At 42.1% G+C, this 15,294-nt stretch overlaps 1 protein-coding gene and 1 long non-coding RNA gene across 4 annotated transcripts; one reads left to right on the top strand and one right to left on the bottom strand.

Annotated features, from left to right (window-relative positions):
* Positions 1–8,859: 8,859 nt before the first annotated feature.
* On the top strand, positions 8,860–11,909 carry LOC127341159 (uncharacterized). Of its 3 annotated transcripts, none has more exons than XR_011754917.1 (5): positions 8,860–9,541; positions 9,618–10,048; positions 10,155–10,242; positions 10,464–10,588; positions 11,606–11,909. It is a non-coding gene; the product is annotated as an uncharacterized lncRNA (long non-coding RNA). The 3 variants fall into 3 exon arrangements; XR_007875316.2 differs by having other exon boundaries at positions 8,866–9,541; positions 9,821–10,048; XR_007875315.2 differs by having other exon boundaries at positions 8,871–9,541; positions 9,880–10,048.
* A 504-nt stretch (positions 11,910–12,413) lies between these two features.
* On the bottom strand, positions 12,414–12,974 carry LOC127341157 (uncharacterized). Its single transcript, XM_051366928.2, has one exon. The coding sequence runs from the start codon at positions 12,904–12,906 to the stop codon at positions 12,541–12,543; it is 366 nt and encodes a 121-aa protein (XP_051222888.1). The 5' UTR covers positions 12,907–12,974; the 3' UTR covers positions 12,414–12,540.
* Between the last annotated feature and the right edge of the window lie 2,320 nt (positions 12,975–15,294).

The following is a 15,294-nucleotide window of genomic DNA, read 5'->3' as shown; positions in this document are numbered from 1 at the left end:
AGGGTCACCTAGCGGTGCATCAAGCACATATTGCAGATTTCCGCCAGCGAGGAAAATCCTCACATGACGAAACCAGTCGGTGAAGTTGCTACCGTTGCTCTTAAGCTTTTCTTTCTCTAGGAACTGGTTAAAATTGATTGGGGACGCCATAGCTACAACATATATTTGCAATAGTTTAGACTAAGTTTATGACAAATTGAGTTTAAATTTTAATTCAACATAATTAAAAACTAGGTGAACTCCCACTCAAAACAATATCCCTCGAATTGTCTTAGTGATCACACGAACCAAATCCACCACACCTAAGTCCGATCATCACGAGACAAGATGTAATTTCAATGGCGAACACTCAAAGTGTTCATCATATCAATCATATGATTCATGCTCTACCTTTCGGTATCACGTGTTCCGAGACCATGTCTGTACATGCTAGGCTCGTCAAGGCCACCTTAGTATCCGCATGTGCAAAACTGGCTTGCACCCGTTGTATGCACTTGTTGATTCTATCACACCCGATCATCACGAGATGCTTCGAAACGACAAGTCTTGGCAACGGTGCTACTAAGGATGAACACTTTATTATCTTGATATTTCAGTGAGAGGGATCATCTTATAATGCTACCGTCGCGATCTAAGCAAAATAAGATGCATAAAAGGATTAACATCACATGCAGTTCATATGTGATACGATATGGCCCTTTTGTCTTTGCGCCTTTGATCTTCATCTCCAAAGCACGGACATGATCTCCATCATCATCGGGCATGATCTCCATCATCGTCGGCGTAGCGTCAAGGTCAATGGCGCCATCTTCATGATTGTTCTCCCATGTAGCAACTATTACAACTTCTTTGAAATACTACTCAACATGAAATTTAAAGACAACCATAAGGCTCCTGCCAGTTGCCACAATACAATAATGATCATCTCATACATATTCATCATCACATTATGGCCATATCACATCACCAAACCCTGCAAAAACAAGTTAGACGTCTCTAATTTGGTTTGCATATTTTACGTGGTTTAGGGTTTTCGAGAGAGATCTAATCTACCTACGAACATGAACCACAACGGTGATACTAGTGTTGTCAATAGAAGAGTAAATTGAATCTGCACTATAGTGGGAGAGACAGACACTCGCAAAGCCACTTATGCAATACAAGTTGCATGTCGAGCATGGAGCAAATCTCATGAACGCGGTCATGTAAAGTTAGCCCGAGCCGCTTCATCCCGCTATGCCACAAAGATGCAAAGTACTCAAACTAAAGACAACATAAGCATCAACGCCCACAAACCATTGTGTTCTACTCGTGCAACCATCTATGCATAGACACGGCTCTGATACCACTGTAGGATAACGTTGCATAGAAAACAAAAAATTCCTACCGCGAACACGCAATCCAAGCCAAGATGCAATCTAGAAGACGGTAGCAACAAGGGGATGATCGAGACTCACCCTTGAAGATTTCCAAAGCCTACAAGATGAGGCTCTTGTTGCTGCGGTAGACGTTCACTTGCCGCTTGCAAAAGCGCGTAGAAGATCTTGATCACGGCGCCACGAACGGACAACACCTCCGTACTCGGTCACACGTTCGGTTGTTGATGAAGACGACGTCCACCTCCCCGTTCCAGCGGGCAGCGGAAGTAGTAGCTCCTCTTGAATCCGGCAGCACGATGGCGTGGTGTCGGTAGTGGTGGAGAATCCCGATGGAGCTTCGCTAAGCGTGCGGGGAAGAAGGAGGAGTAGGGCGGCTAGGGTTTGGGGAGAGACGGGCGCCGACCACTATAGGGGTGCGGCCACCTTGTGGTGTTTGGGTTTTCCGGCCCCCTCCCCTTGGCCCTCATTATATAGGTGGAACACCCAAGAGTTGGTCTACAAGTCTTCGAATAAGACCCCAAACCAAAACCTTCCATATCACATGAAACCTACCCAAGCTAGGACTCCCACTAGAGGTGGGATTCCCACCTTCCCTTGGGAGGGGGTGGCCGGCCACCATAGGTGGAGTCCACCTGGGACTCCACCCCCTAGGATTGGCCGGCCATGGTGGTGGAGTCCCTTCGGGACTCCGCCTTCCAAAGTGACTTTCTTCTGGAATATTCTAGAACCTTCTAGCACCTTCCATAAATGCACCGGATCATTTTCAAACTCATAAAATGACTTCCTATATATGAATCTTATTCTCCGGACCATTCCGGAACTCCTCGTGATGTCCGGGATCCCATCCGAGACTTCGAACAATACTTCGAACTCCATTCCATATTCAAGTTCTACCATTTCAACATCAAACCTTAAGTGTGTCACCCTACGGTTCGCGAACTATGTTGACATGGTTGAGAACTCTCTCCGACCAATAACCAATAGCGGGATCTGGAGATCCATAATGGCTCCCACATATTCAACGATGACTTTAGTGATCGAATGAACCATTCACATATGATACCAATTCCCTTTGTCACGCGATATTTTACTTGTCCGAGGTTTGATCATCGGTATCACTCTATACCTTGTTCAACCTCGTCTCCTGACAAGTACTCTTTACTCGTACCGTGGTATGTGGTCTCTTATGAACTTATTCATATGCTTGCAAGACATTAGACGACATTCCACCGAGAGGGCCCAGAGTATATCTATCCGTCATCGGGATGGACAAATCCCACTGTTGATCCATATGCCTCAACTCATACTTTCCGGATACTTAATCCCATCTTTATAACCACCCATTTACGCAGTGGCGTTTGATGTAATCAAAGTACCTTTCCGGTATAAGTGATTTATATGATCTCATGGTCATAAGGACTAGGTAACTATGTATCGAAAGCTTATAGCAAATAACTTAATGACGTGATCTTATGCTACGCTTAATTGGGTGTGTCCATTACATATTCATATAATGATATAACCTTGTTATTAATAACATCCAATGTTCATGATTATGAAACTAATCATCCATTAATCAACAAGCTAGTTAAGAGGCATACTAGGGACTCTTTGTTGTTTACATATCACACATGTATCAATGTTTCGGTTAATACAATTATAGCATGGTATATAAACATTCATCATAAACATAAAGATATATATAATAACCACTTTTATTATTGCCTCTTGGGCATATCTCCAACAGATGATATATGTGGTTCACTGGGCATAGTTGTGTGCGGGAGATTCTTCTACTTCATGAAAACTTCCAACAATGAATTGAGTATATATATGTGGATATATTCGATAAGGAAGAAGTTTGAAACATTTGAATGGATTCAAATAAATTTTAGCATGAAGTGGAAATCATCGTAATAGAAAAGTCAAATATCTATGATTGGATCATAGTGGAAATATTTGAATTACTAGTTTTAGCGAACATCTAAGAGAGTTATGAAAATTTTCTACAACTCACGTTTCTTGGAGTATCATAGTGATGATGGAGTATCTGGGAGATGTATCCAAACCTTGTTGGGTCAATGATGAGATAAAATATTGATGCCATTATATTTTTGTATATTATGCTTTAGAGACTACCGCTTTTACACTAAATATAGCATCATCATGATCCGTTGAAATGACACCATACAAGTTATGGCATTGGTATAAACCCTAATAGTCCTTTCTTTAAATTTTGGTCTAAGAGTTTTCAACCAAAATCGGATGAATGTCTTTGTTGGTTATCCCAAAGAATTGATTGAGAATTCTCTCCACTATGAAGTAAAAGACAAAAGTGTTTGTCAATGTTACTTGCTTATTTCCAAGAAATTGTTTTCTAGCGAAATATTTGAGTGGGAGGACAATAGAACTTGATAAGGTTTATGAACCTGAGCATAATGATCAGAGTAGCGCAGCATCAGAAATTGGTTCCGGAAGCGGCCACGACGATCATGGCTTCCATGACTACAAAGTGTTTTAGCCATGGAGATCGAAGTACTTATTGAACCTTGTAGGTATGGTTTACTTTGTGATCAAATAAATGATTTGTGGACAAAGGATTGATTTTGAACAATGATAAACCAACTACAAACAAAGAAGTTGTGATGGGCCCTGACTCCGTTAAAATTTCCATGCGCCATGAAATCCATAATAGATGAATACTTTTTGAAAGTAAATGGATCTATAAAATTGATGGACTTGGATGGAATATCCTTGAAGAAGCTCGACTTGTCGAAAAGTTGTTTACGACAAAGTTCAAAGAGTTGACTACGATAAGATTAGATCTTCCGTAGCAATGCTTATAGTCTATGAGGATTATGCTAGTAGGATGGCAAAATACATTACTTATCAGAAGTATATATTAAAGGTGTATACAAGATACAACCAAGAGTTTTGCTGGTCCGTGGAATACTAGATAGGTATACAAACTTCAATTAGATGAAGTGAGTATCGCGGAGTTGGAATCTTCACCGGATGAAATTAAGTGGGAGCGCTGAGACATATTTATAATACTTTATGTAGATGACATATAGTTGGTTATAAATGATGTAATTATATACTTGATCAAAAAGGTTTCATTGAGAATTAATTTCAATGAAAGGATATAGACTGAAACAAATTTAGTTTCAAGATCTATGAAGATAGATTGAAATACATTATAAGTTTAAAGTCAAAGTACATAAAATGGATATTAAAGTAGTTTAATACAGAAATATTAAGAAAATGTTCTTATCATGTGAAGTTTTAACAAGACTTGAGTGTATCTTACACTCAATGAGGAAAAACACATGAGTGATTATAGATCACGAATAATATGTACACAATAAAATGTCCTGTGCTCTTAAAAATGTTATGAGCATGTACCAGAATGATTCATGTGATGATCATTGAAAAACAGTAAGAATATTCTTGAGTACTTAAGAAGAACCAAGGATATATATATATAGTTTTGTATGGAGAAATGACAAACAAATCATTGTAAGGTGTTGCATCGATATTTGTTTTGTCACATATGAAAATAAAATTTCAATCTCAAATTAGACTAAGTGTTGTTTAAAAGGTAGCACAATGAGCTAGAAGTTGTCTATTCTAGATTTAGAAAAGTTCTAAAATATTGTGACGGATTCTACAAACGAAGGCAGAGTATGTCATTGTTTTGACAATGACTGAGGATGTTAAGTCAAGAAGTTCTTTGAGAATTTTGTGCAGTTCCGATAATGTCAGAACTATGAAGCTATATTGTGTGTGACAATATTAGTGACATATTTCAGACCACGGAATTAAGGTTCCACCAGAAGACCAAACATATTTAATGCCAACTCATTTGAAAATGAGTGATGCGTTGAGACGTAAATGAATTACAAAATACATACGTTTCTGAGCATGTCAGATCCGTTGACTAAAACCTCTCCCGTGAGCAAAATATGATAAAACACCGGAAGGCCTAGGTGTTATATCTTTACAAATGTAAACTAGATTATTGACTCTAGTGCAAGTGGGAGACTGTTGGAGATATGCCCAAGAGGCAATAATAAATGGTTATTATATATCTTTGTGTTTATGATAATGTTTATATATCATGCTATAATTGTATTAACCGAAACATTGATACATGTGTGTTATGTAAACAACAAGGAGTCCCTAGTAAGCCTCTTGTATAACTAGCTTGTTGATTAATAGATGATCATAGTTTCATAATCATGAACATTGGATGTTATTAATAAACAAGGTTATGTCATTATGTGAATGATGTAATGGACACACCCAATTAAGCGTAGCATAAGATCACGTCATTAAGTTATTTGCTATAAGCTTTCGATACATAGTTACCTAGTCCTTCGATCATGAGATCATGTAAATCACTTATACCGGAAGGGTACTTTGATTACATCAAACGCCACTGCGTAAATGGGTGGTTATAAAGGTGGGATTAAGTATCTGGAAAGTATGAGTTGAGGCATATGGATCAACACTGAGATTTGTCCATCCCGATGACGGATAGATATACTTTGGGCCCTCTCGGTGGAATGTTGTCTAAATAGCCTGCAAGCATATGAATGGTTCATAAAGAGACCACATACCACGGTACGAGTAAAAGAGTACTTGTCAGGAGACAAGGTTGAACAAGGTATAGAGATACCGATGATCAAACCTCAGACAAGTAAAATATCGCGTGACAAAGGGAATCGGTATCGTATGTAAATGGTTCAATCGATCACTAAAGTCATCGTTGAATATGTGGGAGTCATTATGGATCTCCAGATCCTGCTATTGGTTATTGGTCGGAGAGAAGTCTCAACCATGTCTGCATAGTTCGCGAACCGTAGGGTGACACACTTAAGGTTTGATGTCGTTTAAGTAGATATGGAATATGGAATGGAGTTCAAAGTTTTTGTTCGGAGTCTCGGATGGGATCCAGGACATCACGAGGAGTTCCAGAATGGTCCGGAGAATAAGATTCATATATAGGAAGTCACTTTCCAAGTTTGGAAATGATCCGGTGAATTTATGGAAGGTGGTTTCTAGAATTATCCGGAATAAATCACTATGGAAGGAGGAGTCCCGGAGGGACTCCACCAACCCTAAACCAGCCAACCAAGTGGGAGGGTGGAGCCCATGGTGGACTCCACCTCCTTGGCCGGCCAACAAAGGGGGAAGGGGAGAGTCCCTGTCCCTCTAGGTTTCGTCCATAAGGCAGTTTTTCTGTTGGGGTCTTATTCGAAGACTTTGGGCAAACCCTTAGGGTTCCACCTATATAATGAGGAGGAGAGGGAGGGGCAGCCCTCATGACTTGGCCGCACCACCCATAGGGGGCCCCTGGCCGGCGCCCCTACCTCCCTCTCTCCCAAACCCTAGCACCCCTCCTCCACATACTACTCTCGCAGCGCATAGGCGAAGCCCTGCCGGAGTTCTCCACCACCACCGCCACCACGCCGTCGTGCTGCCGGGATTCCGAGGAGGATCTACTACTTCCGCTGCCCGCTGGAACGGGGAGAAGGACGTCTTCATCAACACCGTACGTGTGACCGAGTACGGAGGTACTGCCCGATTGTGGCACCGTCAAGATCTTCTACGCGCTTTTGAAATCGGCAAATGATCGTCTACCGCAGCAACGAGAGCCTCCTCTTGTAGGCTTTGAAAATCTTCAAGGGTTAGTCTCGTTCATCCACTCGTTGCTCCCGTCTTCATCTTGGTTTGGATTGCGTTCTCGCGGTAGGAAATTTTTTGTTTTCTATGCTACGAATCCCTTTAGAGGGTCCATGCTAAATTTTAGTAATTTTGCTCGCTATGGCGCTATTTGCAAAATAGCATGCTATATCCCCCTAAAACTTCATAGCGTTAGCGCGCTATTTTTTTCAGGTAAGTTGCTTTCACTTTTCGTGGTGATGAACTGCAATCTATTGGTTCCACTTCTAATCAGAAGATAATATCGCTAACGCTTATCTTACGTTATTGCATTGTAAAATGCTGATGTTAGCCTTCTAAAATACATGAGATATATTTTTATATGTGGTTATGTATGTATGATTCAGTCACTTTTAGACTATATATCCATTCGTTCTCGTAAAATTATTTATTTTTAGGCCATATTTAGTATTATTTTGAAAATACTATTTAAGATGTAGCACGCTATTAACACGATATAGCGTCCATAGCGTTTGAAGGAGGCTGCCACAAATTCATTTAGCATACTATTTTAAACCTTGGCCAAAAGCATTTTAAAAATGAGTTTTTGGCTTTCATAACAGTTTCCTTCCCTACACGATGGAGAATGTTCCAAAAATACTACTCCCTCCGTTTAACAATATAAAACGTTTAAACAAGCTAGATTGGTTAGCTAAAACGGCTTACATTTCTAAACAGAGAAAGTAAATTTGAGAAACGGAGCGGCTCCTTGCTCCGATGCCAAATTCTCCCCTGACGGTAAAATACAATATCTATCCTTGCTTCATAGCTAGGAACATGCATCCACATCTACCAACTCGATGAAGTTCTGATGTGGACATAAAGAATGCCTAGTTTCATTGGCGGTGGAACCTATGATGCAGATATTTAGAATCACAATATTGTGAAGCTCTAGTAATATTTCACACCAAAGCTAAATTCAGTGGTTTGTATTATTTAGGGATGGCAACTTGCGGCCATCCTAATTTACTCTAGTTAGTAGTATCTGTTTTTAGAGGTATGAATTTTCTTTGCTCCTAAAAAGAGCCTCCAAATGTACAACATCTAGAAGTATTTATACGGTATATCTAGATCTCATGCATGATTAAGACCATGTACTATGTGGTATGAAAGTGATATATTTGGACTTTTTAACCGATTCCACACATAGTAGAACATCGCACCATGATGTCTGTCGGAAAAAACGAACCACAAACTTGGTTCGATTCCATGCATATAATCTATCAGGAGCAAGGTAGGTCTACATGCCAAAGAGAGAAGATGAGCCAAGTATGAGGGAATGGTAGATAAAATATAGATTGCATGCTCCATCTATCAATCATTGCTTCACATGAAAAGTGATTCCAACACTACAGCTAAACCAAAGCCGCTCATAAATCTGACACATTTTTTTTTTGAACCGACACTACATAGTGCATGGTCTAACTCACTCAAGACCAATTCAGATAGGTGGAAGTATCCAGCGTTTCTGTCGATAGCGAGGTGTCTATGGTGATTTCGTCAATCTCAAGATCCGCTAAATCAGTTTCCTGATCTGAGGCTCTTGGAGGTTCTCGTAGTAGGATGTGTGTGCGTATCTTCATAGGGGTGAGATATATATATATGTATGTGTAAGTATCTATGATTGTAGCGAGTGTAAAAAAAATAGGTGGAAGTATCTTCATACCCAAATTCTAATTATTGCCTGGGCACTCTCCGGTTTTACACGGTGCTCCACCTTCGCGTCCGTCCGATCGCCATCTGGTTGCTGGAACGAAACCGCATTACCGTCCAAGCTAACCACACAGCGCATCTCTCTTCCTTCCCTTCGTCGGTTGCCATCCTCTCCATTCCCCTCTCCGCCTCTAGGCTTGGTCCACTCTTCTCACGAATCCACCGCTAAATCGGGCTCGTTGGCGGCGAGACGACCGGCGGAAATCAGCGCTGATCCGGTGTACTGCTTGTGGGGGAGTACTGGTGGGCGTCGATGGCGGGGTCGTGTGGATCGACACTCCCAACGTGCTTTCCATGGCGAGATCCCTCCCTCCACCCCCTCATATCACCTCCTCATCCCCCACCACCCTCGCCATGGCCACAACCGCGGCCTGCGCGGCCTCCCTCCTCCGCTGCAGCGTGCGCGGGTCCGGCCACCTGCAGGGCGCTCTTCCCAACCTCCGTGACGTCTCTGCGCGCGTACCCGCCGCTGCTCCTCACGTTCCGCCGCCCCGCAGCATCCACCACCGCGACCCCGCAGAACGCGGCCATAGAGGACGAGGAGCAGGACGAGGTGCCCGTCCAGTTCGACGACATCAACGACAAGTCGACAATTACGAGGATGGGTTCGTTCGGTGGCGCGACCTCCTGATTCGACGCGTCCGAGGCCGGTGACCGTCACGGGAGGGCCGCTGAGGGACCGTCGTCGACTCTTCATCGCGAATCGACGCGTCCACAGTGTGGTTAGTCTTCCAATCCACTCCCCCACGTCATTGCTTCTCTACTGCTAGTTTTTCTTGATTTCACGTTGGGTGGTAGGAGCTAGCAGGCGCGGTGGTGCTCATGGGGGGAGGGGGGTCGGGTTCAGTTTACATCCTCCATGAGGTGTGTTTAATCTGTTTTAGAGTAGGCTCAGGTATTACATGTAGATTTAGCTCAATAATACATATACAGGACATCACAATTGTATGTAGGATGTATTTTTCAGTCATAATCATTCTGCTGTTTTGGTTCTGAAGCAGCACCACAGCCGGTTGAGGTCTGTTATTGTCTGCTTGTTACCGCATCTCTTCATGTGCAGAGGAAGATGGTGCTGCTGAAGACCATCGGGAAGTACAGGGTCGGGCCGGACCATTGGAAAGGATGCCTTTGCCAAGGTCAGGCTCGTCGTCGACGTAGAGACCAGCGGCACCGTCGCCGTGAAGTTCATCGACAGGAGCACGGTTTTCTGGAACAACCTCATGTATCAGGTATGTCACTGTCCGTGGTTTAGCTGCAGGCTGCATTGGTCCTACGTGTCTTTGCAAACAATGTTCTGGTGTTCAACTGAATCTTCTTTATGGTTGCATTGCTTAGTTTTTTGAAGGTGAAGAGAAAGATCAGCGCGAAGCTTCTCAATCACCCGAACATAGTTAAGATACACGACCTAAACAGATGGGATTCGGTATGTAAAAACATCTGAATTTATATAGCCTCAGCCATATTTTCTCAAGGCTGATGTGAACCATATTAGAAATGATTTAGCCAGCTCAGAATTAGCAATACTACTTTGGTTCACCTTTACACTTATTTCGCTTCCACATATATGTAATAGTACTACCCAATAAGGAGCTTACCATTTTAAGCAGAAATGAGCCTTTTTTTTGTGCATATATGTACCCGCAGTTGGTCGCGTGAAGGGCGAAGATATGCCTGGTGATGGAGTATGTTCCAGGAAGGCAGCTATCCTACAAGCTAGTAAGATAGCCAAACCGTTCTTGATTATAGTCTCAAAGACTTGGTTAAACCAGGTGATTTTAATTTCTTATATTTCCTGATTTTTTTAGTTTCAGAGCACTGCATTCAGATAGTTGTATAGCAGGATGTATATTTTCTGTAATATATACATCCTGGGTATCTGGCCTTAGCATTTGCGCTCTCACAGGATGTATCTTTTGGTACACTTGTGCTTTTTTAACCAGAAGCAAAGTACTGGGATATTTTTGCAAACCCACCGGTTGTAAATATGGAAAATGTGTACATCCTAATCTAAATGATTTAGTTTTTTTTGCGACATACAGGAGGTAGTTTTTGTTTTCTGTAGTTTTTAATCATAATATGCAGTGTGGATGTTCCTGCTAGTATCATAGGATGGAAAAACTTGGTAATAAATACATCATAGTATGGTCATAGATTACTAGCATTTTCATAGGATGTACATTTATACACTCGGTGTTAATTATAGGTAAGCTCTTTGTCTTGTTTTTGCATTGACACGGGATGTAAAAAATGGGCAATACATACATATAAACGCATGGAGCTGGGTTTTTTTTACAACACATAGGTTGTTGTTTTTAAAATACCAGTAGTTCAAATTATTTTTATGTTGTGTGTGGGTTTTTACCGCATATATCATGTATGATGTAAAATTGGGCAGTAAATACATAATCACAGATTTTTAATTAGTATGTAGGATGTATTTTTCTGTTAGCATTAACACTTTTGTACGTAAATACAGTAGTGTTTTTGCAGCGATCATTGATGTAACAATCCCAGTAAATAACACTTTGTATGTAATTATATAGTAGAGGATGTATGTTTTTGTTGATCATCTTCTTCATCTTCAGTGGATTGTTTAGGTCAGGAAACCAGAATTCCATACCTGCAAAACCAGAGGAATAGAAGAACTGTCAGCACAATGTTTCTGTCCCTTTTGTTTTTCAAATCAGCATTTTTTATACATGCCATGATTCTTCTTCACTTTTTAAAAATCAATACACAATAACTACTAATTCTTTTATAGTTGTGCTTCTGTTTTTTTTTTGCAGTTAAAGCATAGCAGGGTATTATCTTATGAAGATTTCATAAATTCCAAAATTTCGAAGATATTGAAATGCTCCTGGGAGATTTCATGTATCCCATGCTTCCTTACAGGTTCTTTGCGCATGAAGTTTGTCATGTTTCGTGTCAGTTCGAGATGTTCATGGGTTGTCACAGTTCACATTTCTAGTTCCATAGTCTAGTTGTAAGTTTGGTTCCTAAAACTAGGCAAAACCTGATGCTTTTGTAAATGCTCTGTACTGCAAGTACAAATATATACATCCTACTATGCAAATCGTGATGTATCTTTTAGTTTCCCTGTTATTTTCCTCGATCATTTGCATGTAATTTTATACTTCAATAATTTTTTGCAAACCATGGAGTTCTCCTGCCAATCGGGATGTATCTTTTAGTTTCTCTTTGTATATTTGGCTGAGATCAGGATCTTCGGTCCTATTTGTTACAGCTAGAAATTAGAGGCTTGGACAGCTCGGGCAGTTTTGCAGTGATTGCCTCACGCCTCAGAGTGATAAATTTGTCAAAACTGGATGATCGGTTACCTGCATCTGCATGTCAGCATGTGCATGTGCAAGTCTGGGGAAGGAAACGTGGACGACGAGAACTGTTCAGTAGCCTTATTTTCCTGGGACCGCATTCTATTTTCGGTTAGCTGTCACTATCAGATAGTGGGCCCACTTTCTATTTCGGGAAATATCCTGTTCCGACAGGGAGGGCACCGTGGTAGACTACCCGGTGCCCGGGCACTGTGTAGAATCGTCCATCTTCATATTGATACCTCGGTCGCATACATCAAAGTTACACCAATAATGCACGCGTACAAATCAGTCGTGGAACGGAAATCAGAACAGTACATTAGTAAAGGATAATAACGAGATAAAAAAAGGGCAAGAGCTAGAGAGGACCACGCAAACGAACATCATTATCACTTCTTCTCGGCGGCGGCATCTCCTCCCATGCCAAGCGTGTTCATGACGGCGTCCTTGGCGCCCACGGCGGCGCCCATCACCTGCCCGCCGGCCTGCTGGAAGACGTTGCCGGGGGCGGCCTCCTCCTTGGCGGCAGCGGGGCCCTTGGTGTACTCCACAGCGTCGGCGGCCCTGTCCTGGACGTACTGCGCGGTCTCGGTGGCCTTCTGCTTGGCGGCGTCGGCGGTATCCGTGGCGGCTTTGGTGACCGCCGTAGTTTGCTCGCCGATGAAGGTGCCGGCCTGGTCCTTCGCCGCGATGGCGCGGTCCTGGATGGACGGCGCCTCCTCGGGCTTAACCTCGGTCGAGAACCAGCCAGACATTTTCTGAAGTGGATAGATGAGGCTTGTGTTCTTTTTTCTTCTTTTCGTTTGCTTATTGTGGAGAGCTCCGTTCTTTCTTTAAATAGAGCGTTTGCATCGTTGCTGAGACCTGCTGCGTACGGTTTCATTGGATATTTTGCTTGCATATCGATCGTTGTCGGCCACTTGTACATGCAGCGGCATTGATGGCTGGAATGTCGGCAGAACCCAGTTGCTTGACATGTGTCCATCACATATGTCGGCAGAATCCAATTGCTTCCAATATGTGGTTTCACGATGTTTTCTCCGGGGCTTGCCATAGACTATGTGGATGCGTCTCTTTTCCCTTTAACATCTATTGCATTCACGTGTTTCAAAAATTAGTTACTAGTTCTCATCAACCAAGCGGTGCAGATAGATAGGATAATTTTCGCACCAAATTTGCTTTCTATCCGTTTAAGAGAATTTATATCTAATTTGAAGGAATCTGATTGATAGGAATATCAGATTCCAAAATTGACACCGTATACGGTATCAGATATGGTATACCAAATAGCACCCGGATATCTATATCCAATAATTATGAAGGATTATCTGATGATTTTTATCCGAATAATCTGATTTTGATCTGAAACATCAAAGCTAACAGAGCATATGTGGTGGTTAGTTAGTTGCCGAGCGTGTGTATTAAACAATAGCTCACTTTTATAGTCACTCTATGGAATATGAATGTTTTGTTGAATTTGTTTTATTAATTATTTTTGGTTGTATGGTTTGTAGGCATACTTATACGCGTACATATACGATTAATTTTGTTTCCATCCCGAGCCCATTATGTTTCTATTCCGAATCAGCCATCTCATGTTTTTGGATTCGAATCCATAATCGATCATTGACCCATCCGCTTTAATAGGATATGGTAACAACACAATCCGATCCATTTACATCCCTACATGCACAGGGTATGTTGTTGGACACAAATAAAACTTTTGCATTATGTTTCTGAAATGAAATGTAAATTTCCAACACTTCCTAAGTGAGATGAGCACATAGAAATTTTTTAAGTGATATGGACTACCACACAAATTTTCCATATTTTGGAAAAGCCGTGTGATATCAGCTCTTTTGCAATGGGTTTACCTTGTACATTAAGTAGTGCTTAGCAATTTTTATGAAGATTAGCTATATGTTATTGGTTTCAGCTAACACTTGACATTGGTGTCCACGTGTTGCTTGTCTGGCCTTGACTCCATTCCATCCACATAGATGTGCAAATTTGTGGTACCCTTAGATATTATCTGACCTTTTTTTTAACTCAAGCAAATGAAGTAATTATCCAAAAGTCATATTATTTATGAAAATTTAGCCAACTTAAGTGAAGTAAAGAGGTAAGAATGGATGGTGTCACCCATTTCATATTTCCACGGTTTCACTGGACAAAGCCATCTCTTTCAACCATTCGATCTCCAAAGAACAACCACATGGTAAGAGCATCTCGCGTCCTCCAAATCGTTCGCTAAAGGCCTTTGGAGCGCACCGGGCAAAAAACCGCGCCTGACCACGCGCCCCAAAGGTCATTTTCGTCGAGCGCGTCAATAAACTATCTAGCGTCCTGAGGCCATCCCGTCTCACAAGGGATGTGCTAGGCAGTGGGCACACCCGTTGCCACGTAGGTAAAATACAAACGGGTATCACTTTCTAGGATCCCAACCCACTTACCCCCTCTTCCATGACGTGCCTCCCCATCCCCCACCGCCTCCATTGTCGCCCTTTTTGATGTCGGTAGTTCGCATTCGCCTGTTTCCACAATGCCTACCCCTCACCTCCCGCACATTTCCACGCCTAGCGTCCGTCGACTTGAGCCCGAAACGCCGCGGCCACTTCGCACGCCCATCATGAACGTCAGGTGCTCGATCGTTTGCTTTGGTAGGCGACATTCTCGTAGTTGTTGCTTCCGTCGCCGCCGCACATTTGATTGATGACTTTTGTTGTTGACACGTAGACATGGTTAACGAGAACGACATGAAAATTCATCAATTGATGGAGGAGGATGTTGTTAGTGCTGATATTTTGGGAGGACTTGTCGATCCTAACTTGTCTTCGACAAATGCAAGTTGCCGAGGAGGAAAAGGCTGGTCCACGACGTCGAAAGGGTTAAAAAATGAACAAACATATTTGGATGACGTCATTATTTCAGATTTTTAGTTCATTTTTGGGAACAAAAAAAAAAGAGAAGGTAAAGGTACCCTAATATTGCCCCACTTGACATCAATGTGTTAGCCGGACCGCACGTTTTACCAACCAGCTGATTCGATCGCGCGCGCGCACACACACAGTCGCCTGGACGATCACGATGCAAGTTTTTTTTTTTTTTTTGGCGGGGATCACGATGCAAGTGTTGCCTGGCTC

The sequence above is a fragment of the Lolium perenne genome, chromosome 3 (genome assembly GCF_019359855.2).
Source record: "Lolium perenne isolate Kyuss_39 chromosome 3, Kyuss_2.0, whole genome shotgun sequence".
Classification (NCBI taxonomy): domain Eukaryota; kingdom Viridiplantae; phylum Streptophyta; class Magnoliopsida; order Poales; family Poaceae; genus Lolium; species Lolium perenne.
Note: the sequence above shows the minus strand (reverse complement) of the source record. Positions and strands in the feature narration are given on the sequence as shown.

Excerpts from the sequence above, each read along its gene's own strand:
- LOC127341157 (XM_051366928.2), bottom strand. The coding sequence starts at position 12,906 with ATGTCTGGCTGGTTCTCGACCGAGGTTAAGCCCGAGGAGGCGCCGTCC.